The sequence below is a fragment of the Danio aesculapii genome, chromosome 14 (assembly GCF_903798145.1).
Source record: "Danio aesculapii chromosome 14, fDanAes4.1, whole genome shotgun sequence".
In the NCBI taxonomy this organism is placed as follows: Eukaryota; Metazoa; Chordata; class Actinopteri; order Cypriniformes; family Danionidae; genus Danio; species Danio aesculapii.
The window spans coordinates 24,321,800-24,347,906 of record NC_079448.1 but is presented as its reverse complement, the minus strand read 5'-3'; the positions used below and the strand labels follow the sequence as shown (position 1 = coordinate 24,347,906).

Here is a 26,107-nt window from a genome sequence, read left to right as displayed (position 1 = left end):
AAATGTTTTAAAGTGTTAAATATGATTCGGTATAATTTAGTTTCTATTATTTGAAATGATTGCACTTCTTTCAACTCGCTAGAGTACTTTATTTATTTATTTATTTATTTATTTATTTATTTATTTATTTATTCAGAACATATTTATTTGATCTCATTTGTATTTGTTAGTGTCAAATGTTGGAGTTCTTTATTTTAATTTCATTTTAATATCAGTTTCTTGTAATGATGATTTTGTTAGTATTACATAACATTATTTTAATCCAGTTATTACAGTTAACTACAATATTTTTCTTTATTTTGATCTAATGATTTTAACTTATTTTAATATTTTAATCAATCATTTATAATTTTAGATTTAATTATAAATATTTTGTGGGATTTTTCTCCAAATGTTTTTCGTACATAAAAACGTGTGGTTATGATGACCTTCTGACAAGCTAATTATAAGACTTACCAAAAAGGTCCACTTTTTGGGAAAAAAGAACCACCCCTTTTACCAGGCTGGCTATGGGCCTGAATTTGTTGAATCATTAAAATGTTCTAGAGAATCTATTTGCAAAAAAGAATCTCACTTACATCACTGATAACAAATAAATATTAGATAATCTTATCTTTGGACTTTTGTGAAATGAAAAAAAAATGAGTAAAAATTGTTTTTAAAAAATTCAAGTTTCATTAGTGTTGCTGCAGTTTGAGGGAACCAATGTTTATTTTAATAAGAATTGTAAATAATTTTATTAAGTCAATATCCTTCAGCTTAGTCCCTGATTAAACGGGTGTCAACACAGTGGAATGAACCACCAATTACTCTGGCATGTTTTATGAGGCGGTTGCCCTTCCAAGCATGACCCAGCACAGCATGGGAAACACCCATATGCTCTCTCATTCACACACAGACACACAATACAGACAATTTAGTTTATTCAATTCACCTATAATCAGGGGTGGACTTTGAAATTTGGGGGCCAGAGGCTAAGCAATTCCAGGAATGGGGCCCTAGCATTAAACTTTCTTTCTCTCTAAATATTTTTTTTTCGTCTGTAGATGTAGCTGCATCTTATAAATATATTTTTAAGTGGAACCTTTATGTTCTTAATTAAATACAATAAACTCACAAATAAAAACAACAACTTTACAAACTAACTATATGAACAGTTAATCAGCCATATTTGTGATTAGCTTTTTATATTTGCATGTGCAGTACGAAAGAAAAGTTCCACTATTCATGGGGGGCCCAGGCTTAAAAAAAAGTAATACTGTTAAAATCCTAATGGTCATAGACAGATTTTACAACATATGATAGTAGATTAATAAAAGAGCTATGTGAATTATTTAGGCTTCTTGGCATCTCTTTGGGGTGCTAAGCGGCTGCTTACCTCACTTATCGGTTTTGTCCGCCCCTGCCTATCTTACATGTCTTTGGATTGTGGGGAAAAGCAGAGAACTCAGAAAAAAAACACATGGACACTGGGAAAACATGCAAACTCCACACAGAAAGCCCTCCTGGTCCAGCCATTTTAAATTATTTTTAACTAATTGTCTAAGCATATTTTTTATTATTGACAAAATTGAACAAAATTATGCTTTCTTTGTATATTCTGTAAATTATAGAATAGAAACAAAATAAGAATCTACAAATATCGGCCACACGTATTAAACAAGAAGAAATCATAATTGCCCGACAAAATTGCAAGCAAATTGCCTGAAATCAAAGAAAAATTGATGTTTGTCACATCAAACTCGTTTCCAAGACATGATCAGAGATGATTGCCAATGTGTTGCCGACGCCCGTGAAATAAACACAAATATCAACAGTTGAATCAAGAGAATCGATTCACAAATATGAATCTCGTATACGTCACCGCTGGTAACCAATGAACGGTCATCTTTCTCGCCAGCCAATCAGCCCTCAATCCATTCTCTTGAATCCTTTACAGCGGGTTGCTGTGTATGTTTTGGTGACGTTAGTTGAGGGAGAAAATTCCCCATAAGTTTTAGGAGTAAAGCTTAACTCTGCGACCTTTTATATACAATTGGATAACATTTGTGTTAGTTTTTAAGTCTTAATGTGTAACTGACAATTATTTTTAAAAATGCTGCGGGAGGAAGTGAAAAAGCTGAAAGTGACCGAGTTGCGGGCCCTGTTGAAAGAGCGAGGACTTGAAGCAAAGGGCCTGAAGGCCGAGCTGGTTGTTCGGCTAATCTCAGCGATTGAAGCTGAGAATGAACCCGTCAAACGTGGAGATACTGTGGAAAATGTTTGTGAAGAGACGATCAAAGAGCCCCCAGAAGATTCGTCAGCGTTTCTCTCTGTTGGACATGAGCCGTGTGTTAGGACGCAGTCACCAGTGTGCGTTATTTCTTCAAACACCAGCATGAAAGATTTTACTGATCAAAGTACACAGACTGAGCCACAGCAGCTCTGTTCATGTCGCCTTACCGATGCTAGTGCCACCGCAGAGCCGCTGACCACGAGGACTTCACAGGCTGGAGAGAAGAGGTTACAGCAGATTAACGTTGATCCACAGCGGTCAGTCCTGAGAGAAGCTGAAGAAAATGCAGTGTCAGGAGGCTCATTATCAGCCTTGGGTATATCTGAAACACCACAGGAGCAAGAACAGGGCAAGTCACAGAGCTCAGTTAAAAACTGATCATTATATTGAAAGGAAAGTTGTTGTTGTTGTTGTTGTTGATGATGATGATAATGATAATGATAATGCTGTCTGTCTTCTGCAGAGCTCTATAATCTATCAGATGGACCTGAGACCGTGGACTCCACGCCAGAGGAAAGCAGAGAACCGACGAGATTTTATGAGGACAGAGGCAGAGATTATTATGAGTTCAAAGAGGACATTCATTACAATAGGTACTGATATTTGATTGTAGACATTGCAAGAATTAATAGTTCAAATATGATAGTTTATGATAGTTATGTTTTTTGAGTAAAACATAATTTTTTTTTATTCTGTAAACTACTGATGACATTATTTTTCAAATTGAAAGTAACATTTTAACTTTTTTTGTTGTATAAAACTAAACATAAAACTTTAGAAGAGCTGAAATAACCCAGATTTTTAGTCATGACAATGTCAAAAAAAGCTCTAAATGACAGTAATTGTGTTTGGTAATTTGTAAGAAAGGTTGTTAGACCTTCATACAACAAAACCAATATTTACATTTTACTCAAACCCATACCTAATAAATGTAGTAAATTCAAAGAATGTAGTAAATTTTGTGTGGTCTAAATTTGTGGTCTTTCCATAGCTATAGATATGGATCACATATGAGATGTTCTAATTTGTTTTTGGCATCAAATTAAATTGACAAAAGTTATAACTAGGCTTGCACAAAATCTGTGCATGCAGAAATACGCAGATTTTTAGCCCATCATTGAGTCGATTTATTTACTTGTGTAAATGTGTGTAAATTTATATTCATTCAGTTTTTCAGTAGTATTAAGGACCAATATAAAATGTTTATGATTTATTTACCATACAGTTTGTAAAGTAATATTTTCTGTTTTCTAGTACATATATTTTATGAGAGACTTGCTTTGTTGAACAATTAAGTGGATCTGCATTGTAAACATTAAATAAAAGTTAAAAAGGTATTATATTTTTAATTCATATATTAAGTTTTTAGTTACGATCATTCCTCCCAAAATCATTCCTCATAAATCTACAGATTTTTTTTTTACAAAATTCTGCGTAGAAATAGCAAAAAATGTCTGCAGATTCTGTCTGGCGCAAAAACAATTGTGAAAAGCAGATATCTAAATATGGGTGAAGTAATATTTCATCGTCATTCAGTGTAAAAGATAATAGTTCAGTGGTTTGAAGCATAATGGCAAGATTGTTTTGGTAAATATTGGTAAAATGTATGATATAAACATTATTTTTTGCCTTGAAATAAATTTTTCCAAAGACAGTAAGGTGCAGAAAAAAATACAAAAGCTGTATTATACTTCACTTTTATTGTTTTGAACATCAACACATTTTATTGACTTGAACATCCATTTTTCTCTCTTTATTCTCTACACTCTATAAAGAATTACTATTTACTGTCCTTCAGTATTTGTTCGTTTGTTTTGAGGAAACCTTTATTTGTGGTTTTAAGTATGTTCAGAGACATTGAGTTAAGTGTCAACTCCTGAATTTTTTGTTAGGACAAGCAAAAATTGCTATTTACAAGACCAGAAGAGACAAACTTGAACAAAAATTGAATGGTAATTTGGAAGTGGTCTTTTTTAATTCTCTGAAGTCTAGGATTTAATAGATTTTAAAGCTATGACTGATCTTCTGTCTTTTGGCTTGCTTTGGTGCCATAAAGGGATTTTATGCAAGGTCATTGATGATGAACTCATTTTTGCACCCTGTTTAAGCTAATTCTTTTGCTTTATTTTGTTTGGTGTTACTTGATATTGTACTGATTGTTGGGAAAAAAAAAACTCTTTTACTTAATTTTTTAAAAGAAACTATTAACAACAATCATTTTATACATATAATGTTTTTTTTTTCTCAGAGCGAAGACACCAGAGCCTGTGGAAGAGCAGCCAGAGCCTGTGGAAGAAGCTGAAGTAGATTTTGTTCGACTGGATTCCTGTAAATTTATCCAGATCTAGTCCATGCTCAGATTTTGAATAAGTCGTCTGGTTCAAGGTAAAACCTTAATAAAAGTCTGTCCTCAGGAACGCTGTGCTTTTGCTTTACAGATAACTGTGACCTGCATTTTGAGGTGGACTCTAATGGAAGCAGTGGTCAGCCGCTCTTCTGGGAGAAATTCCCTCTTCTGTGGTCAGGATGTAGGATGACCCATGGCTTTTGTCAAGGAAAGGTCGGATTCGAAGCCATGGTGTGAATTTTAGCTTTATGTCCTGCATAGGTTATATGCAGCAACAAAGGTATTAATTAAAATTTTCACATTGAACTTTCATAATATTTATTGTTTGTTTGATTGTAGTTTTTAAAGCGGCTGTCAGCACCTGCATTAGACACAAATAATCACCCTGATCTACATGTGCTAAGAGTGGGCTGGTCTGTGGACAACACGAGTCTTCAGTTAGGTGATTGAATCATATTACAGTTTGATGATTAAAAATATTGTAGAAGTTTTTTTAAAAAGTTTTTAAAAAAAACGTTTTCTTAAAAAGGTTTTACGCAAATGTGTATATTGGATTTTTATTTTTGCTCTCTCAGGAGAGGTGGAGTTGTCTTATGGTTTTGATGGACGGGGGAGGATAGTAACGGGAGGAAAGGATGAGTCCTTTGGTGAGCCATTCACAGAAGGAGATGTCATTGGCTGTTATGCAGTAAGTTTCAATATGAATTCTACAGAATTATGTTAGAGAATTAGGTTGGAGTATGCTTACAGGGGTGTGCAATATTTATCTTCAATGATAATACCATAATTAATCATGTGAGTTGACATTTTCAAGTATGACTACAGGGTTAGTTAGTTAGTTTAAGCTATATAGAAGTGTCTTGAAAATATATAGCAAAATATTATTTACTGTCATCATGGCAAAGATAAAATAAATCAGTTATTAGAAATGAGTTATGAAAACTGTTATGTTTAGAAATATGTTGAAAAAAAATCTTCTCTCTGTTAAACAGAAATTGGGGGGAAAAACGGGGGCTAATAATTTAGCGGGGCTAATGATTCTGACTTCAACCGTATATAAATCAATCGTTTAAAAACATGGTACCCCTACTCTAAATAAATATCCAGTCTACTGGCCATCAACCGCTACTGAGGAAAAAGGAATTAAAAAAATAATAATTTCTTGTGGGATAAATGATAATTTTGACCTTCTTACATTTGAGAGCACAATATTGACAACCTGATAGTAACAATTGGAAGGTGTTTGATAAAGGATGTCTCTCATCATTGACAATCATGATAGCCTTTTTTATTAATCTTTCTTTGTATATGCTATCAATGCTCTTTAGTTTTATTCCCAATTGCTTACTGGCCATTGCCACCACCTTCCCCAGTGACCTCTTCTGGGCCTCAGAAGCATTTCCATACCAACAGATAACACAAAATGTTACAATACTTTCAATAAAAGCACTATAAAACATGATCTACAATGTGTTGTCAATATTAAAAGAAAATAGTTTCTTTAAAAAGTACGTTCTCTGTTACACAGTCAGTTCATACATCCCACTTAAGTTTATTGTCCAACATCATACCCAAGTATTTATAATTTGTTACTAACTGAATTTGCTTTAATTTAATTAATGTGGGATGAGTTTTGCTTTGTGTTCTCTCTCTAAAATCATCTCCTTAGTTTTAGGAATGTTTAGGAGAAGGTTTGAATTTTTCACATCAGTCTAAAAGAAAGTCAAGAACAGGGTTTCTGTTGGGTGTTCAAGTCACAAATGTAAAAATGGCCATTTTAGCAGATGAAGTTTTAAATTCAATGAAGTACTGGGTTCTAGGTTAAATAATTTAAACCTGTATAAATTTTCCTATGTCTATGTAACACACATTCCTACAGCACTTTAGAATGCTTATTATTATTATTATTATTTTGTCTTAATTCCATGCTAGTTCTTTTTTTACTAGTTCAAATATAGTTGGCTATATTGACAACAAATGGAACCAAATTATTATGTGTTCTAAATTTTAATTCAGAATCATAAAAGGTTTTAAAACAATTTTACATGTGACTTTGTCAAAGCTGCAGAAACCCTGTTTGCAAAAATAGTGTTGTCATCGTCATTCAAACATTTTAGAAGATCGTTGTTCTGTAAACGTATCACCAGAACCAGACAGAACATATGGATTTTCTTTGCTATTTCTGCACATAATTGTGTAAAAAACCTGTAGAATGATTTTGAGAGTGTAGAAGGTGAAAATGTAAGATATAAAAAGAAAAAAATACACAAAAAATAAACAAATACAATCAAAATCTGAATTAGAACCATTTGTTTGCTAAAACAAAAGCTACACCAGATTTCTCATGCAATACCTCCACTAAACTGGATTTACACACATAATTTACATAAATAAAAAAATAGATTGAATGATGGGCTCAAAAATCACTATCAGTAACATGATTAAACCACTGCAAAAACACACTTGGCAAAATATTGCTCAGGCATTGCTATGGGGGAAAATATCTATGGAAAAAAAACGATCTTTTTTTTCTCCAATATTGCACATCCGTACTACTACTTTCTTGGATGAATTAAATTTTGGTTCATTATTGATTTGTATCTGTTTCTTATCTAGCACATCAATGAGACGGGAGAAGCAATACTTTCATTTCACAAGAATGGACGTTCTCTTGGAGTGGCGTTTCACCTGAACTCCTCTATTCTTGGAGGTCAAGCTATCTATCCTCACGTTCTCTGCAAAAACTGTTCGGTTTCAGTAAATCTCGATCCAGATAACCCATGGCATCCTTTTCCTGCTGGTTTCTGCGCACTGTCCACACTTCCTCCTGGCCAGAGGACTCGCGCACCTTTGCCAGCAGCATCTAAAAGTGACTGTGAGGTAGGAAAATGTGGATTCAATGAAAACATCTGAATTTTTGCATGAAAAGTCACATTCACCCTTTGTCTTCATCTCACAGGTGTTAATGATGGTTGGGATGCCAGGTTCTGGTAAAACCCACTGGGCTCAAGCTCATATATTGCAGAACCCAAGCAAACGATATGATCTGCTGAGTACAAACTCCATTCTGAACTGCATGAGGGTAAGAAAACCTATTAAGATACTGTTTGAAACATTTACTAGGGCTTCATGATATTGGGAAAAAAAACTGACATTGTGATGTTTTGTTTTTCTGCAACAAATGTTGTGATATATGAATATAATGTATTATATGATATTGTTATGTCTTAACTCTGTAAAGAATTCAGAATTTTACATCAATTGGTTGGGCTTTGGCTTTGTAAGAATCTGTATAAATTATAGAAAATTATCCAACAAACTAAACAAATTAAAGCACAGATGAAAACAAAGATTAAATTAAACAGTGCTTCATGTGTTTTGTCTAACAATAATACAGATAAAACAACACTGCATAGTCTTGTTTGCATAAATAATTAAACACAATCTTTGTTAAAGCAGCAAACTTTATTAACTCGTTTGCTCAAATGGTTTAAATTTGTTTGAAATCTCACTGTCACAGGCCTTAAAAACATCCAAATCAAAAAAATCTTTTACTTTATAAGATTGGAGTTAACCAGTGCAGGTTTAAAATATACTTGTAACAGCAACCAGATTGAAATACACCTTTTATCCACAGCACATAAACTGCATGCGGAAAAAAAATGTGATTCACTATATTTTTATTTATTATGACACGGTTATAAACCTTTTCTTTTTTTAATGGGTTAAAGTTATTAAAAAAGGTTGTTGAAATAAAAAAAAATCCACTATTTCTCTTACTTTTATCCTATTTAGGAGCCATGTGCACTCACTGACAGATAAAGGCTGCTCTCTTCCTCTCTAGAGTAATTTCACTGTAGATATGTATGAGGTATGTAATATATTAACATCATTAAACTAATCAAATATACAGCAAATGAGAAATAAATAACAAAAAAGGAATAACAATATTGTTAACATGATTGCTAAAAAAATAATTACAAAAATAAAAAGTGTAGATTATTTAAATGAGGCAAATAAATTAACCATTTCTAATGGTGTACAAATATTTTGCAGCCAGTATAGATGTCATTTTGTTCTCTCAGAGTATATAGTATTTATTCTTTACTTATTTTATTTATTATAAGAGTCGTTTATTAAATGATTAATCATTTAATGTTTCTCTTGCGGCTGTGCGCACATAGTCAGCTGCAATAAGGTAATGCAAAAACGCATACGAATAACAGCAACTTTAGAAAGCGAAAGTAAAATCTGATTCCCGGACATTTTAGGAGATTCAGAAACTATGGCCGGACACATTTTGGCACAAAAGGCACATCCGTGGTTCTGCAGAGCACGTGATTGTCTGTGTGAATGTTGACAGTTCTTGCACTCACAGAACTAGCAGTAGGAAACGTGCAGAGCAAAATCGTGAATGTTTGGCTTTCTTGGGCGGATACAAAAAAGTGTAAAAGGATGATGATAATAATAGCATTATTCATGTGTCACCATCAAATATAGTTGGGCGGCCGTTAATATACCTGGGCGGCCCGCCCAAGTAAAGTGTATGTGTGGGAAGCACTCCACAAATGACATATTCTGAACTATGGTTCCTGGTTGATTCTAATCCCAATTAGAGTCCACATATTTAGATATTATATTAAGACCTGTAATTTCTTGACGACAAATCCCTTCTATCAGGATTTTTGTAGTCGCTTTGGCATTTAATCAAAAGGCTGTTTGTTTTATTTTTTTTATCTGGTTTAAGGTTGTTCTCTAGTTTTATGTAAAAGGTTTAAACGCTATTGGTTAGCCAGTTGTTTTGTGACTGTGTGACAGAGAAAAGTGGCTGTTTTAGTTGTAAAGTATTTATGTGAACTGAACACAACTACGTTCACAATACCACCATTTTTACAAAATTGAGCTTTTGTGGGTAACACAGACGATAGGGGGTTATTTTTAAAAGCATGAACTTTGAAGCGGTTTCGTTTCCCTAAAACACTATCGTTTTACTAAATTATCCTGCACTACAGGAGTCCGCTGGAGCCAATCACAGAGAGCTGATGCTGCAGCAGGCCACTCAGTGTGTCAGTCAACTCATCAAAATAGCTGCAGCCAAGAAGAGGAACTACATCCTTGATCAGGTAATGTTGCAGTATTCATTTATTTATTCACTTTCCTTAGGCCAAGTCCCTTACTCGTCAAGGGTCAATACAGCGGAATGAACGCCATCTTATCCAGCATATGTTTTACGCAGCAGATGCCCTACCAGCCGCAACCCATTACTGAGAAAACACCTATACACTTGCATTCACTACAGCCAATTTTGTTTACCCAATTCACCTATACCACATGTCTTTGGACTGTGGGGGAAACCGGAGCACCCGGAGGAAACTCACGAACACGGGGAGAACATGCCAACTCCACACAGAAATGCCAACTGACCCAGCTGGCACTCAAACCAGCTACATTCTAGTTGTGAGGTGACAGTGCTAACCACTGAGCCACCGCGCTGCCCAAATGTTGCAGTATGTGTGTGGTAAAGTGTGCTGGAGCTTCATCAACTGTCTTTCTATTCATATCATCACACAAGTTCACTTTCTTCTCCAAGGCCAATATTTATCCATCTGCTCAGCGACACAAGATGCTCTGTTTCCATGGTTACCAGCGAAAAGCAGTGGTTGTTTTTCCACCCGATGAGGTGTGGAGGAGCCGCCTCGTACAGCGCCAGAAGCAAGAGGGCATTGCAGTTCAGGAGACGTCTCTTCTCAAAGCCAAAGGTCAGGTTGCACCCTAAATCATCACAAGTGTCGCCCTCCGTCCACTCTGGTAAAAGAACAATTCTTTGATGTCTCATGCTGTTTTCAGTGAGCTTCACAGTGCCCGAGCAGGGACAGCATCTGGAGGAGGTGATGTTTGTGGAGCTCAATTCTGAAGAAGCCCTGAAGCTCTTAACGCAGTACAAAGAGGAAGCACGCAGACTCCTTCCCACACCTCCCAAACGCAAAAAATACAGACAAGGATGTCAGAAACGCCTCATTCATCACTGTGGTAAGAGATGGTTTCACTTGTGCTGTGCAGTATTGGGATTTTGAGATCCCCACACAACACTGTTAACTTGTATTGATACCAATGAAGGAGACAATAACTCAAAGTTTTACATTTGGCTGTAGTACTGTTTAACAATTAATATTGTGTAAAAAATCTAGGTTTGTATTTGCACAATATGTTTATTATATAGACAAATATACACGCATACATGTAGTTGCTTTAAAATATTTACATATGTAATTTACATATTATTTTATGTAAATAACGTTTCATTCATAAAAATGTGTATATATACACAAGTGTATTTATATATACATAATTATACATAGTGTATATACACTCACCGGCTTTATACACCTTACTAGTACCAGGTTGGACCCCCTTTTGCCTTCAGAACTGCCTTAATCCTTCATGGCATAGATTGAAGAAGGTGCTGGAAATATTCCTCCAAAATTTTGGTCCATATTGACATGGTAGCATCACGTAGTTGCTGCAGATTTGTCAGCTGCACATCCATGATGTGAATCTCCAATTCCACCACATCCCAAAGGTGCTCTATTGGATTGAGATCTGGTGACTGTAGAGGCCATTTTAGTACAGTGAACTCATTGTCATGTTCAAGAAACCAGTCTGAGATGATTCACGCTTTGACATGGCGCATTATCCTGCTGAAAGTCATAAAGGGATGGACATGGTCAGCAACTATACTCAGATAGGCTGTGGCGTAGATGCTCAATTGGTACTAATGGGCCAAAAGTGTGCCAAGAAAATATCCCCCACACCATTACACCACCACTACCACCAGCCAGAACCATTGACTCAAGGCAGAATGGATCCATGCTTTCATGTTGTTGGTGCCAAATTCTGACCCTACTCTCTGAACGTCACAGCAGAAATCGAGAATTGTAGCCTGTTTCCTGTTCTTAGCTGACAGGAGTGGCACCTGGTGTGGTCTTCTGTTGCTGTAGCCCATCTGCCTAAAGGTTTGTCGTGTTGTGTGATCAGAGATGCTTTTCTGCATGCCTCAGTTGTAACGAGTGGTTATTTGAGTTACTGTTGTCTTTCTATCAGCTTGAACCAGTCTGACCATTCTCCTCTGACATCAACAAGGCATTTGCGCCAACAGAACTGCCGCTCACTGGATATTTTCTCTCTTTCGTACCATTCTCTGTAAACCCTAGAGATGGTTGTGTGTAAAAATCCCAGTAGATAAGCAGTTTCAAGATCATCTTGACCATGTCTACATGCCTAAATGCAATGAGTTGCTGCTATGTGATTGGCTGATTAGAAATTTGCGTTAACGAAGTTGTACTAAAGTGGGCGGTGTGTGTGTGTGTGTATATTGTGTGTATATATATATATATATATTATTATTTATTTATTTTTTTTAAATAATTGTTGTAGCTACTTGTTTTTATGTTGATAGGACAATTTATATCAGTAGTCCCATGTTTTAATTGTGATCAACTTTAATATTCTGAGTTGTGCATCTAGCTGTAGAAAACAGAAGTATCCGTCAGATTAGCTCTCTGTATTGGCAGATACTCAATATTAAATGACTGATCATAATGGGGGCATGAAAGACCATATTTTCTATAATAATTTTTATAGTTAATGCAGTTTCTTAATAAAAACTAAACTTGATTTATTCAACTGTGTGATTTTTGTTATGTTGCAGAAGAGCAGATTCAATTTATTGCCCAAAAAATGCCAAGGCTGTGGGCTATGCAGTGTGATGGGATGTTGTTGACCTTTCAAAAGTAACAAGTAAATATGTGCATTTTTATTTTCTAAGGACGTAGGGGAGGTCCATACAGCTGTCGAAATCACTACATGTCTCAGAAAGCCCATGTAAGTTTAAGTTTACCATTAGAAATTCAAACTCTGCAGGAAGTTGAAGTAATGACTGGATTATACTTTTAGGGTTGGAGTTCACCTGCTTTCGGTCAGCCTTACGGATGCAGCAGTGACCCGCAGAGATACAGGAATTATTATAGACCATACACTGGGCAGGTAAGAAAAACAACCATATTGTTAAAAACGAAGGCTTATTGGGGAAAATGGGATAAATATGATGAAATATGAACATGCTGAATGTATTTTTGTTTTTCTTGCAGTGGAGCTTGTGTGAGCTAACCCAGAGCTATGGCAGCACGTATCACAGCTCTTCAAGTTAGTTGGAGGACTCTGATAAACCCAAAAGTTATGTAGCAAGAAAAACAGCCCAAATCAGAGCATGTTTTGTTCTGATTAGCAGAGGTTCACCTTTACTGAAGTAATTGGCTCTATCTGTCAGTAATTTCATTAGCAAAGGTCATTGATTATAATGAGTTAGCCCGAGTGCCTGAATCCATTTAGTTTTTAAAGGGTAGGAAATCAAAAATGAACATTCATTTTCTCAGCCTTGTGTCTGTCTTTTAGGGCGTACTCACACTATGCTTTCCGAAGCGTACCCATGCCCGTTTCCCGGATCGTTTGAGAAGTGTGAGTGCTCTGAATCGGGCTCAGGCATGGTTCACTTGGCCGGCCCTGGCCTGGTTGGAAGAGGTGTGCCAGAGTGCGGTTCACTTGGGCTTTGGCGCAGTACGCTTATAGTGTGAGTGAAAAGCGCACCAGAGCCCGAAACTGGAGACGTGACTTTTACAGGATTGTTTCGTATGGATTTATTAATCGTTACTGTTCAATGAACAAAAACTGTCGTTGATTATTAAAGACGCAAACCAGGGGCATCGCTAGACCCAATTTACTGGGGCATGTGTCCCAATAAAAATCGCCAGTGCCCCAGTAAATGCATTGAGATATGATTTACTTCATATGCAAGTGTATTTATTAGGAGTGGTAATTCCCAAATAAAGACGTTATTTTCTATGTTCAACTGAATCAACGTTGGTGAAAGCAGTGTAAACAAAGCAAACTGACGCCGCTCGCATGCGCTGCTCTTCTTCCAGTGCGAGTCCCGGTAGTTAACATGCACTCCAAAAAAACTTGCTGCTCATGCGTTGTAAAACCGGCATAACAGCCTTTTTTGTTTTGCAAGTCGACAAAACTAAAGTTTTTAAACAATATGTTTGATAGTGATCTTACTAAGCCTCCTGATAGATTGTTTTTTTTTTTGTTTGAAACAAAAAGACTTAATAAAGCTAATTCTCTGCCATGTGTCAAGTCTAAGACAACAGATAATTCTTTAAAACATATTTTATTGTATTCTATTGAATTGTCTATAGAATTTCATTCAAATGAAATTAATATTCATGCAAAAGATTTCTTAGATGTTAGCATATCACTCCAGTTGTGTATATATATATTAGTATATCTTTTTTGAGGGTTGGGGGAAGGGGGTGCGTGCCTCAGTAGAGCTTTGTCTAGCAACGCCCCTGACGCAAACCCCTCACTGCACGGCAGCTGCACCTTCAGCAAACCTCCTAATTCCTGCAGCATGAGGACTTTATGATTGTTTATGAGCTTCAAAAGTCGCTGATCGGTTCGGCGAAATAATTGACTCTGTGTCACCGCATCCCAAACGACTAAAACAACAATAAAACTAAGTTAAAGAAATCTCCACTGTGCTAAGCGAAAGCACTTACTGAACAGCGCATCATCAATGACATAAGCGTGCTCCGGCCCGAATTTAATATGAGTGCGGGCCATCGGGGGAGACGGAGATGGGAGGGGGGACAAACGTGCTTTAGCCCGGTTCAAGCCAACTGTACATAGTGTGAGTACGCCCTTAGCAACCTGTTATCTTGGTGAAACACAAAAGCAGATTGTCCAAGCTCATCATATGTTACTTGACAAGCTCCACAAAGAGCAAATATCTACCTAAAATGTAGTCAACACAATGAGTTTTCTCAATGCTTAATTTTTATATAGTTTTAAAGAGTTCGTTCACCCAAAAATACAAATTCTGTTATTAATTGTGTGGTGTGCGTCACAGCACACAGTGTTCTTAATGGCGTGCAATATACTGACACTGAGGAGGAGTAACACTTGAATAAAGAGTTATTTTTGTTATAAGTGCACAAAAGTATTATCGTAGCTGGAAAATTATCAGATGGAACCACTGGGGGTATATGTACGAAGACCCAGAAGGAACGTGATGGTGGGGAAAAATATATGGGTGAAAGAAAAAAAAATGGGTGGGAGGAAAAAAAAAACCTGAATGATAGGAAAATATATTTTTTAAAGTTTTTGCGTTCCCTTGCAAAACTCGTTCCACAAACTGTTTACTTTATACATGTCAACCCTCGGGATTGCCGGGATCTATCCCGCTATCATCCTATCGTTAAGTATTTTCCCATATTTCTCCCATATGTTTAATCTTGAAAGCACGTTGAAATTAATATAAAAATGTCTGCATTCACTTTCTCTCTATTTAAAGTTGTGCATCATTTGTCGCTCTTTCTATGCAACCTCTGAATCAGCGAATGCATGTATAAGCACTGACTGATGGCATGCACTCCGTATAATAAACTGATGCCAGATCAGCTTCTGTACATGCCATTTAAAGAGAAGCTAAAGTGCTGGATTCAGATGTGTGTTTAAACAGACAAATACACTTAATATTATGTAAACATGTCCATCCTGCATGTTTTATTTGAAACACAACTAATTTTCTCTTAAATTACCACAAACAGTTACTAAGGTAATCGAACGCTTTCATTATAGATCTGTGCATTACAGTGACACCTCTCTTATCAAACAAAACAAAACAAGAGATTGATTTGCTGCTCTTCACTTGTTTGGTGTCACTTTAAATGGCGTGTACAGAATCTGATCTCATTAATTTTAATGTGCTTACAAGATTAAAAACATGGGAGAAAAATGGGAAAATACTTAATCATTGGATGATAGCGGGATGGAATGGTAAAACTCGGGAGAATCCCAGCAAAAACAGGAGGGTTGACGTATATGAAGTGAACAGTTTGTGGAACAACATTTTTGCAATGGAAAGGAAAATAAAATAAAAAACTATTGTTAGTAAGAATGATCCTATCACTCAGTTTTTTTCTCCGATCTATTTTTTTCTCCCACCTTTCGGGGTATCCATACATATGGTCTATTTTAAGTGTTTTTGTTTTTTTGCATTTTTCAGGTCTTTGAACAAGTCAGGAACTTAGCTGTTTATGTAGGATGAGGAATTTCTCAGATTTCATCTAAAATATCTTCATTTGCATGCTGAAGATGAACAAAGCTCTCAGGGGTTTGAAACAACATGAGGAAGAGTAATTAGAGAAAGAGTTCTAAAATGAATATTGTGATTGGGTTTTTGTTGAGAAAGGGGATCTATTATGCCCCCTTTAACAAGATGTAAAATAAGTGAATGTAATGTGAAGTTTCAGCTCAAAAGAAGACTGATAATGTTTTATAAGTCTTTAAAACTGCTTCTTTTAGGCTTTGATCCTAATTGAGCCGTTTTGGTGACTGTCTCTTATAGAAAAATCAAATGAGATTATGCTCCCAACCCTTTCCTTTTTTCAGTAGAGGGTGGAGTAGGCATGGGGCGATTAAGCGTTTAAGGTATACCGCGGTTTGGAAAAGTCAAGGTTTTAAAGCCGCCAAAATTATCTGCTATACCAATCCTATGATATATGGAAGACTTTTTTTGTTAATGTTTTTTTATTTTATTTATTTTTTTTTAGGACAACAGTCTCTCCTGCAGAAAAGATATTAAACAAAGAAATCATTATTAAAAAAGACAGCAGAAATCAATGATTTATTTGAATTATTTAGCCTGACATGTTTACTGTTCTAAAATATTATAAATGTTTCTTAAAATAAATGATATTGTGTTCAAAGGGTGTTCAAAATAAAGTTAGTTTTTTACCCAGACATTTAAAAGGAACATATTTTAGAGCAGTAATCACAATACCGTGATATCATGAAACCGTGATATTTTTATCCAAGGTTTTCATACCGTCAGAATCTTATACCGGCCCATGTCTAGGGCGGAGCTACAATGCCTATGTGTCAGCATAGTGGCAGATTCAACAACAAAACTAACCGGACAGGGCTTTCCCCCTCTGATAACACATAGAAAGGGAGAATGTCAATCAAAGTCTTTCTGTAGACTGCTTTTATGAAGTGTTATAAAAAATAATAAGTATTACACTTACCATTAGAAGCTGCCCATATTCACACACTTATTCACACAACTGTCTTTAAACCCCTTATACAAGTGATTTTAGCATAATATGCCTCTTTAAACACAAAAGAAGACATTTTAAAGAATGCTGAAAAACTGTAACCATTGACTTCCATAGTATTTGTTTTTATTGCTATGGAAGTCAATAGTTATCGCTTTTCATCTTTTTCAAAAGGGCTTTTTTAGTGTTCAACATTGGTTTGGAACCACACGAGGGAGAGAACATTTTTATTTTTGGGTGAACTGTCGCTTTAATAACAGAAGTGTTCGGGTAAACTAACCCTTTAATTCATTTTTTTAAAGAGCGGTGAGGAAACTAGATCAGTGATTTTCAATCACTCTGTACATTTTGAATGTCACTCCTGTTTAACACACTAGATTGAGTTTATGAAGTAAAACAAACAGTTTAAGCAAGACGTTGATTATTATTTACACGCATATCTGTATGATCAACAACTCAGCAAATGGACCAGAAGGCATAGCAACTGATTTTGTTTAGCCTGTATTTTTTTTTAAGCTTACCCTTTGATATCTCTACTTATTTGTACAAACAAGAACATAGTGTAATTCTATCTACAGATATTTACTTCTCATTGTCACATTTAGCTAATTGTAGATTCTACTTAGAGAAGATTCTCCAAGGAAATATATTTATTGTAAAAACTGCTCCACCAATAAATCTGACATTTCTAGTCAAATAATGTGTTTTTATGAACATGTTTAGCACCATATATTAAAGGTCTTGGTCTTTTGTATATTTAAAAACACTTTTTATTTATTCAGTATGAAAAGTTTGTTCAAATTCACTTTAAAGAATACGTTTTCATAGAACAAAATCTGCTAAATATACTTGACATACTTTGAATGTTTGTGTATAAATATGAAAATAATTTGACCTCTTGCCCACCAGTATACAAAATAGAAGATAACAGTTATTTTGAATAGGTTTATACATATCTACCAGTTGTGTTTCCTAACCCTGCTCATGAACACAGTTTGAATATCTGTCATTTCTGACCATTCAATGTAAAGTCTTGAACTCTTTCTACTAATGAGCTGATGATGAGTTAAATTAGTTGTTTAATTAGAAAACATTCAAAAGTGTGTTGATGTGCTTTCAGGAACAGGGCTGAGATAGAATATATTATGTATTACATAACACCACTATATGATAGACAACACAGAATGTTGGCAAATCATAAAATAACACTCGTGTGTATGAAGTGAATTATTCAGGCATCACCCTCTGATAGAGCAGAACTGCACCCTTTGCTGAAGGACACATCTCTGACCACAAGGGGGAGCGCTCGTTTAACTGGAGCATTTTCTGTAGAAAAAAAAATCATGTTTGAATCATGTTTTTTTCGTCATTCAAACGATTTAACATTTGTAGCTCATGATACATTTTGTAAAAAAAAAAAAAAAAAAAAAAAAAAAAAAAAAAGTGAAATAAACTGCAAAAAAGTTCCATATTGTGATGTAAGTGATACAAGTGAAACCTCTTCTTGAACATAATTTGTCATTATAAACAAATAGTTCTACAGAAAATGCTTGATAAACTTCTATTTTTGACTTCCCTTATTGCTTGTATGTAGTACGCATCATTAAAAAGGTGTGTGATTATTTTTAATATCACATTTTTTAGCCAATTCAAAAACTGCAACAAGTTCTGTATTTGAGTAACAGTTGCCTTATACATGCAGTTTGTTTACGTGCTCAACATCCCTCACAAATCCACCTTTTAAATAGATTAGTCAGCACTGAAGCCAAATCTGGAGCTAATCTAGCAAAAAAATTTGAAAAACAAAATTTATATTGGAATATATTATAAAATATTTTTTTTAAAAATTACAAGAAAAAAAAAAAATCAAGAGAAACAACTTGAAATTGAAAGTAGAAATTTTGTAGTTTTTTTTTTTTTTTTTTTGCAATATTTTGCTTGAATTTAAACGGTATCTTATTCTAAAGATGTTCTATTTTAATAAATATTCATTTTTAATAAATTGGTTTAGTTCAAAAGCACCAAAATATATGACCTATATTCACTGAGAAATAGATTTTCAAAATGGGGTGTACTCATTTACTGAGCACTGTGTATATGTTTTATTTTATTGCGTTCGTTATATTCAAAGTTTGAGAAACAATAATAATGATTTGCAAAGATAAACTTAATTTATAATAAAACCTGCAATACTCCATCCATTAGAAATGTCCATTTTTATTTCACAGCTACTTCTGTACCTCTTGCTGTGGTGATTTGTCTGTATTTTACGGTGGCCAAGAGAGCTTCAATAGGGTATATGCCGAACTAGTGTTTTTCCTATACTGATAAACTTCCGGTGACCTGTTATTGTGAATTTTTTTCCATTTTATACGGTTCCTTTTACAGCATCGATGTTAAAATGTAATTAAAATACATTCAGTTATATAAACTTTGGCATTCATTTAGTTGCTCAAGCGTAAAACGAGACAAAACGCTGTTTACTCGCACGTGCCCGTCAGAATCAGCAGGCTAGAGCAGAAGCTCCATTGAATATACTGGGGTAAAATAAATGCTCATATTATAAAGACATGGCGGGGAAAATTAATTTAATGCAGTGCTTCTTGTACAATCTGAGACCCACTTTATATCAGATATCACTATCACAAATCGCTGATTTATAAAGAAAACAGACCTTAAACGTGCCGATTTTTGCATTGGCATACAGTTGACTGGAAGCGCTTAACCGGGTTACTGGCAAATTCAAAGTCCTATTAGCAGGCTTCGGCATATACCCTATGCTGCAAATAGTGCAAACAAGAATGTGTCAGAGGACCCAAAAAAGCAACAGACCGCTTCTTCCTGTTTGAGAGGGGAGTTTTTGTTTAGTTGAAGATCCTTTGCTGTAACTCTTCCTAACATGGCCTTAAAATGTTTCATTTACCATTTGTTGTGCAATTAGTCAGATTATTAAGTTTAAAAACATACCAGTAAGAAACTAGTACTGCCAGGACATTAAAATAAACAACAACAAAAACCATACCTCTCCCATCTCTGAAAACACCGCTGACTTTAACAGGAAGCAGCCAGGTTTATCACTTTTTTGGATCCCCGATACATTTCTGTTGTGGTCTATTTGCAGTGTGTTTCTGTATTTGTATGTGCTGATAAATAGATGTAGATATTTTCCAGTTTGCTAGTTTAATTGTATGTATGTGTTTTCTTGGCCACCATTGCATTTATATACAGTATGCTTACCTCTCGACTGAGAAACAGTATATCAGTGGACTCATTTGCTTCTGGACCTCCACGTCTATAGAAATCTCTCACTTCCTCCGTCGTCAAAGTGCACCTTCACAAAGTAAAACACACACACACACACACACAGTTGTGTAGTTGTGAAAACTCACAGCTCATTATGTAGACATTCAAATTTCAAACATAAAGTCAGGTTTACCGAACATAAAACTCAGCACTGGGTCGACCTGCACTGGTGTGGTTCAGGGCAATTCCCATAAACAACGGTTTACTGAGAGAAGCCAGAGGAACGTTCACCTGAAATGAGTGTCAAAACAACAGCAAAAAAATAAATAAATGGGACATAAAGGGACCAAAATTGTGGCAAAAAATACCAAAAGAGTGACTATGTGCCACTCCAATAAGGAAAATGCACATTTTATGTGATGTAATGAAGAAAATATCCAAATGTGTAATTAAAGAGGTTTGTATAAAATGTGATGTTCATAGATACACACCTCATCGCTGACCTCTGCACACACAGAGGAGAAGATCTCAGAGACAACGGCTCTCTCTTTACCCTGCAGAAGCTCAACACAAATATCCTCCTCACTGACCCCCGGGCACACCATCTACAGGCACATGTACACATTTACATTTATATATACCTACACAAAGAGAATAGATCCATTACAGCAGATCAAAATTAAATATTTATTAAAAACAATTCAGTTGAAATATAAGCATCTTAATCATTTATTAATAAAACTATAGTTTTGGCTAGTAGAACTACTGAACGTCTAATAAATCAAATCGTTTACAATACATTATTACATTTCAATTAACTGCTTTCTATTCTTCAATGCTGGATTATGTTATAATAATTTTGTACAAATTATTTTAGTTGGAAATAATACCAATGCTGAATTAATGCTTGCATATAAAATTATTAGTGTGTCCCTTTTATTAATAAAGTGATGGTGTTATGAATGCTGAAATGTTTTTGATTAACATTAGAAATTAGAATTTTTTGATAATATATATTTTTTTGCATAATTTGCCCCAAATTTTGCTCCACAAAAAAACTGAGCAGTTAAAGAAGTAAAAAATAATAATTATAAGCTGCTTCATGGTTGCTATTATCATCATATTGAAAACACTTTTCTTAATATTTTTGATGAAACTGACACCGTATTTGTTTTTCAATACTGAAACGTGAATAAAGCTCAGAAGAATATAGAAACTGAATAGAACAATTGTATAAAAACAATAATGACTGAACTGCCTTTCACTTGATCAATTTAACAAATGTCTGCTGAAATAAATGTTTTTTGTTTGTTTTTTTTTTCCTTTTTAACAACCTAAAAATGTTAAATTTCATAATCAAAATCATAAATCCAAAAAATATTAGGCAGCAAAATCAACTGAACATCAATAACAATATAAATAACATGCTTTTGTTAAATCTTGCTGTCGTTTTTATTAAATGAATACCAATAATAATTTTAAATTGTTAGAATGACTTCTGAAGAGCCGTGTGACATTGCTATAAGAATAAGTAATGAGACATTAAATAAAATAGTGTTGTTTTACAGCCCCAAATCACAAAAAGGATGAAAAACGCAAATAAAAAAAGTAGTGATTTCTAAATTTACTTTGACTTATATTTCATTGCAGACAATGCAACAGTGCATTATTTAATGTGTTCCTCATTATTATTATTTTTTTTTAATAAATACATTCCAATTTTGGTTCTTGCAACACATTTCAAAAAAAGTTGGAACAGTAAAGCATTTACCACTTTGTAATGTTGCCATTCCTTTTCACAACACTTAAAAGATGTTTAGGGACTGAAGACACCAAGTGATTCAGGTGTAATTTTGTCTCATTCTTCCTGCAAGTCTTAAGGTGGGCAACAGTACAGGGTCTTCGTTGTCACATTTTGCACTTTAAAATGCACCACACATTCTGTATTGGAGACAGGTCGGGACTGCAGGCAGGCCAGACAAGTACCGGTATCCTCTTCCTCCGTAGTCAGGACTTTGTAATGTGTGCAGAATGTGGTTTTGCATTGTCTTGTTGAAATATGCATGGGCGTCCCTGGAACAGAAGGCAGCATATTGTGCTCCAAATTCTCTATGCACTTTTCAGCATTAATGAAGCCATCACAGAAGTGCAAGTTACCTTTGCCAAGGGCACTGACACAACATACTATGACAGACCCTGGCTTTTGGACATGTTGCTTGTAACAGTCTGGTGATCTTTTTCTGCTTTGGTTTAGAGCACACAGCACATATTTCTCCCCCAAAAAATACTGATTCATCTGACCACGTTTCTACTGTGTGATGGTCCATCCCAGATGTCTCAGAGCCCAGAGAATTCAACTGTGCATCTGGACACTGTTAACATAGGGCTTCCTTTTGGCACAGTACAGTTGTGTAACTACATATTGTGGTACCTGACAAAGGTCTGCCAAAGTAGTCTTGCGCCCATGTGGAGATATCGCTTATAGATGAATATCGATTCTTGATGCAGTGCCGCCTGAGGGATCATGGTTGTTCAGCTTAGACTTGCACCCTTGTCCATTACACACTGAAATTCCTCCGGATTCCTTGAATCTTTTAACTTTGATATGCACAGATGAAGGTGAAATATGCAAATGTCTTCCTATTATTCTTTGAGTAAAATTGTTTTTAAACATTTCAAGAATTTTCTCATCTGTTTGTTGGAAAACTGGCGATTCTCTGCCCATCTTTGCTCCAAAAGGACTAGACTTTTCCTGGAGGCTGCTTTTGTACCAAATCATAATTACAATCACCTGTTGACATCACCTGTTTCACATCACATCATTTACAATGATTACTAGCCCTAAATTGCTCCTGTCTCAACTTTTTTGGAATGTGTTGCAGGTATGAATGACAGGAAAGGATGTATATTTAAAAAAAATAATGAAGTTTCCATACTTTCCCAACTTGTTCTAAATTGGGGTTGTAAATTATAATAATAGGGCTGCACGGTGGCGCAGCAGGTAGCACGTTCGCCTCAAAGAAAGATCATATATACACAACACAAATCTGACCTTCGGCTCTGGATGTCCTCCAGGAATGTCTAACAGACCTGCAGCTTCAGCCACTTTTTGACTTCTCCTCAGCAGGACGACATCTCCATCCGCAGTGGCCAAAACAGCCCCGACCCCCAGCGGCTGCGACAGAAATGCCTGAGGGTCCAAACACTCGTTCCGTCCGTGACTCTGCAGCTTCTCTGCCTCTCGTGACCAGTTCGTCCCCAGATAGTCTTTATAACAAGTCAGGCCCAACTGTAACTTCACCACACATGGTTGCTCTCTTTTTGCCAATCCCCCCGAAGATTTGTTGCGAGTGCTTTCTGAGTGCTCTCCTTCATCGTGCCGCAAGCGCGTTGTGTTTTGGAGGGCCTGTTCTCCCATTGGTCCGTTTTCTGTGAGCGCGAGCAGTGCTGAATGCAGTCTGAATTTGGCGCCATTGAAAAGCCATGGTTCTTTGGTCACTCGGTCAGTCCAGATGGCTTCAATGTGCTGCTCGATTTCAGGAAAACGCTGACGATTGAATCTAGTGTGGAAAGTTAAAAAATATATTTGTTTTTAAAGCATCAAAATGGACTTCGCTCACAGATGAAAATAGGCTTTATCAAGCATATCTGTGATACAACTTTATTTCTTTATTTTTGTTTTTCCAAGCAAAAAAATTTACTAATATAATTAATATAATATTATATTACTAATATAATTTTTTACCATGTTATACAGAAAACACCAAATAAATGTAAATCAGAGTAACAATAGTTTTTACACATCAAAACAAAATCTACAGCAAGAATCATTTGATGATATTTAAGGCCCCACAATACTAATTCATTGTCACTTTAAATTGTTATTTCTCTCAAACCACAAGGTTTTACCTATTTGTCAGCAGGAATCATTTCACAATTTAAAATATAATGAACAATTTCAGCATTATGGATGTGACATCTTAAGTAAATTCTCAAAATAAATTCACACAGAAATTATATGTTAACATTATTTTCTGGTTTATATTTTCAACAACTAACCACAGAGTTATGGGATCAGAAAAATATCAATCTGAAAACAACTTTTATAGTTTAAATGAGGAAAATAACCATCGTTATGGATGTGACCAAAAAAGTATGCGAGCTTACACTAACATACTTAGTAGAAATTCTGTGAATTAAACTGCACAACCCAAAAGAAACAATGCTAATCAAAAGGATACGAGTTGTTGCTCTATAGAACAAAAATTATTAATATTATTTTATTTAACATTTTTGAATTAATGAGGAAAAAATTCTTTATGGATGTCACATCTCTCTGGCATGTGACATATGAAATTGGCACTTGTGTGACTTTGGTAAATCAAATATAATTGTTTAAAAACTTTGACAGAGACATTTTTGAGTATTTTCAGAGTACTGTAAAATACTTGCATACACAAAAACTTAAGAGTTTCGCTGTTTTGGTGAAAACCTTTTTTTATGGCAAGGTTGACATTTACATGGAATTGCTCAAATAATATTTTTAGTATGACATAGGCATATTCTTTAAAAGCTTTCAACAGGATCTTCACATAAGCTGCAAAAAAGGGTTACTGGAACTAGTATAATAAAAAGAACTCATCATTTCCTTTTGTCTACATTCTACATTATCTATGCGTGTATAAATGTTCAGAGTAAAAAAACTATTAATACAAAAATTTATGGAAGTAAATGGAAGTACAACAAGTAACACTTTACTATAAGGTCTTATTAGAGAACGCAAGTTAATGCATTAACATCAACAGATACATTTGTTACAGAAGCTTTTATGTTATAGTTAGTTTTAAAGAAATGCAACTGAATGTTAAAAGTAATAAGCTCTGTTAAATGAAACAGTTCCCACTTTTGATTTCAATGAGTTATTAAACATTAAATGAGAATTAACATCAAAATAACAACCAGACCTTTATTGTGATGTGCAATAAGCCTACAAAAAAATTGAAAAAATATTTTATCAAAATCTCAGGCACATCAGTACATAATATCTATCAAAACACAGCACTGTTTACAGACAATTAAATAGTGCTATTGTTTTCAAGTCATACTTGCTTGCGATTTCAGGCCGAATATTTAAAGTACCACAGTAAACAATATAGAGAGCATGTCACAAGTTGTCACTGAACGAATGTGCTAATATAAAACCAACTTTGTCTCAATATGAGGTTAAGCCTTTATTTTGCACTTTAAGCTGACTACTAGTATCTTGTAAAATTAGTAAAATATTCTGTACAATCATCTTGGCAAAGACCAAATGCATCTATTATTAGAAACTAGTTATTTAAAGAAAAAAAATATGTTTTATAATGTGTTGGAAAATTATTTTCAACATTCAAAAGAATTACAATTTCACAGGAGCGCTAATAATTCTGACATATTGATTAATAAGTATCAGTACATCTATCATGATCACTTATTGTTTAAAAAAGTACATCAGCTACATGCTAGAGTAATGGAAATGAAAACATAACATTAGATAATTAACATTTAGATACTTTTTCAATTTAGTAGGCTTTCTTAAATAAATAAAAAAAACTCAATTATATTTAATGTGAAGAACAATTTACATAAACAGAATATTTTACAGAGGTGTTTAGGATGGAAAGTTTTTCACTTTACCTGTCTGAAACTTCTACGTGCATCTGATGTTCTTCAAGAGCCTGTGATGGATCACAGTGAAGCATGAGCGAAACCTCTGGATCCATGACAAAACTTGTTAGTGAGCTGCCTACCTAGCCATGATTTCTGAGCAGTGTAACGTTACATCTAGACAGGAAGGATGTTTTGAGACAAAGTTTAAGTTAGTAATAAATCAACTGACTGATGCCTGTTTTAAAAGCTGAATTCGCTTCACAAACGCACAAAAATAGCGGACAATGTTTAAATAAAAATATTTAGTTTGATGCCTTGGGAATTCTAAAATGAAACGCAGCTTGTAAATGATAATATATACTGTTGTTGACAGCCTGTGACCAGAACTTACTTCCTTACCTAAACGTTGATAAAACAACT

At 34.9% G+C, this 26,107-nt stretch overlaps 2 protein-coding genes across 2 annotated transcripts; one reads left to right on the top strand and one right to left on the bottom strand.

Annotated features, from left to right (window-relative positions):
- Positions 1-1,929: 1,929 nt before the first annotated feature.
- On the top strand, positions 1,930-15,082 carry si:ch211-107m4.1 (heterogeneous nuclear ribonucleoprotein U-like protein 2). The gene is made up of 14 exons (XM_056472584.1): positions 1,930-2,624; positions 2,739-2,868; positions 4,524-4,603; positions 4,714-4,853; positions 4,962-5,064; positions 5,198-5,310; positions 7,239-7,502; positions 7,582-7,704; positions 9,635-9,745; positions 10,213-10,381; positions 10,470-10,652; positions 12,448-12,503; positions 12,576-12,665; positions 12,770-15,082. Exons 1-14 carry the CDS (start codon positions 2,096-2,098, stop codon positions 12,827-12,829), a joined length of 2,151 nt encoding a protein of 716 aa, XP_056328559.1. The 5' UTR covers positions 1,930-2,095; the 3' UTR covers positions 12,830-15,082.
- Positions 15,083-17,929: 2,847 nt separating this feature from the next.
- On the bottom strand, positions 17,930-26,107 carry nudt22 (nudix (nucleoside diphosphate linked moiety X)-type motif 22). Its single transcript, XM_056472530.1, has 7 exons — positions 26,087-26,107; positions 25,715-25,861; positions 23,091-23,598; positions 20,530-20,643; positions 20,232-20,329; positions 20,033-20,126; positions 17,930-18,121 (listed from the first exon to the last, which is right to left on the bottom strand). The coding sequence occupies exons 2-7, from the start codon at positions 25,798-25,800 to the stop codon at positions 18,023-18,025; spliced, it is 999 nt and encodes a 332-aa protein (XP_056328505.1). The 5' UTR covers positions 25,801-25,861; positions 26,087-26,107; the 3' UTR covers positions 17,930-18,022.

Bases quoted from the DNA above. Each gene is read 5' to 3' on its own strand.
- si:ch211-107m4.1 (XM_056472584.1), top strand. From the start codon at position 2,096: ATGCTGCGGGAGGAAGTGAAAAAGCTGAAAGTGACCGAGTTGCGGGCC. The intron at 7,705-9,634 runs GTAAGAAAACCT...CCTGCACTACAG, and splicing joins CCATTCTGAACTGCATGAGG to GAGTCCGCTGGAGCCAATCA. The intron at 9,746-10,212 runs GTAATGTTGCAG...TTCTTCTCCAAG, and splicing joins GGAACTACATCCTTGATCAG to GCCAATATTTATCCATCTGC.
- nudt22 (XM_056472530.1), bottom strand. From the start codon at position 25,800: ATGGATCCAGAGGTTTCGCTCATGCTTCACTGTGATCCATCACAGGCT. The intron at 23,599-25,714 runs GTAAAGTGAAAA...TTTCCACACTAG, and splicing joins CACGTAGAAGTTTCAGACAG to ATTCAATCGTCAGCGTTTTC. The intron at 20,330-20,529 runs GTGTGTATCTAT...CACTCATTTCAG, and splicing joins GTGCAGAGGTCAGCGATGAG to GTGAACGTTCCTCTGGCTTC.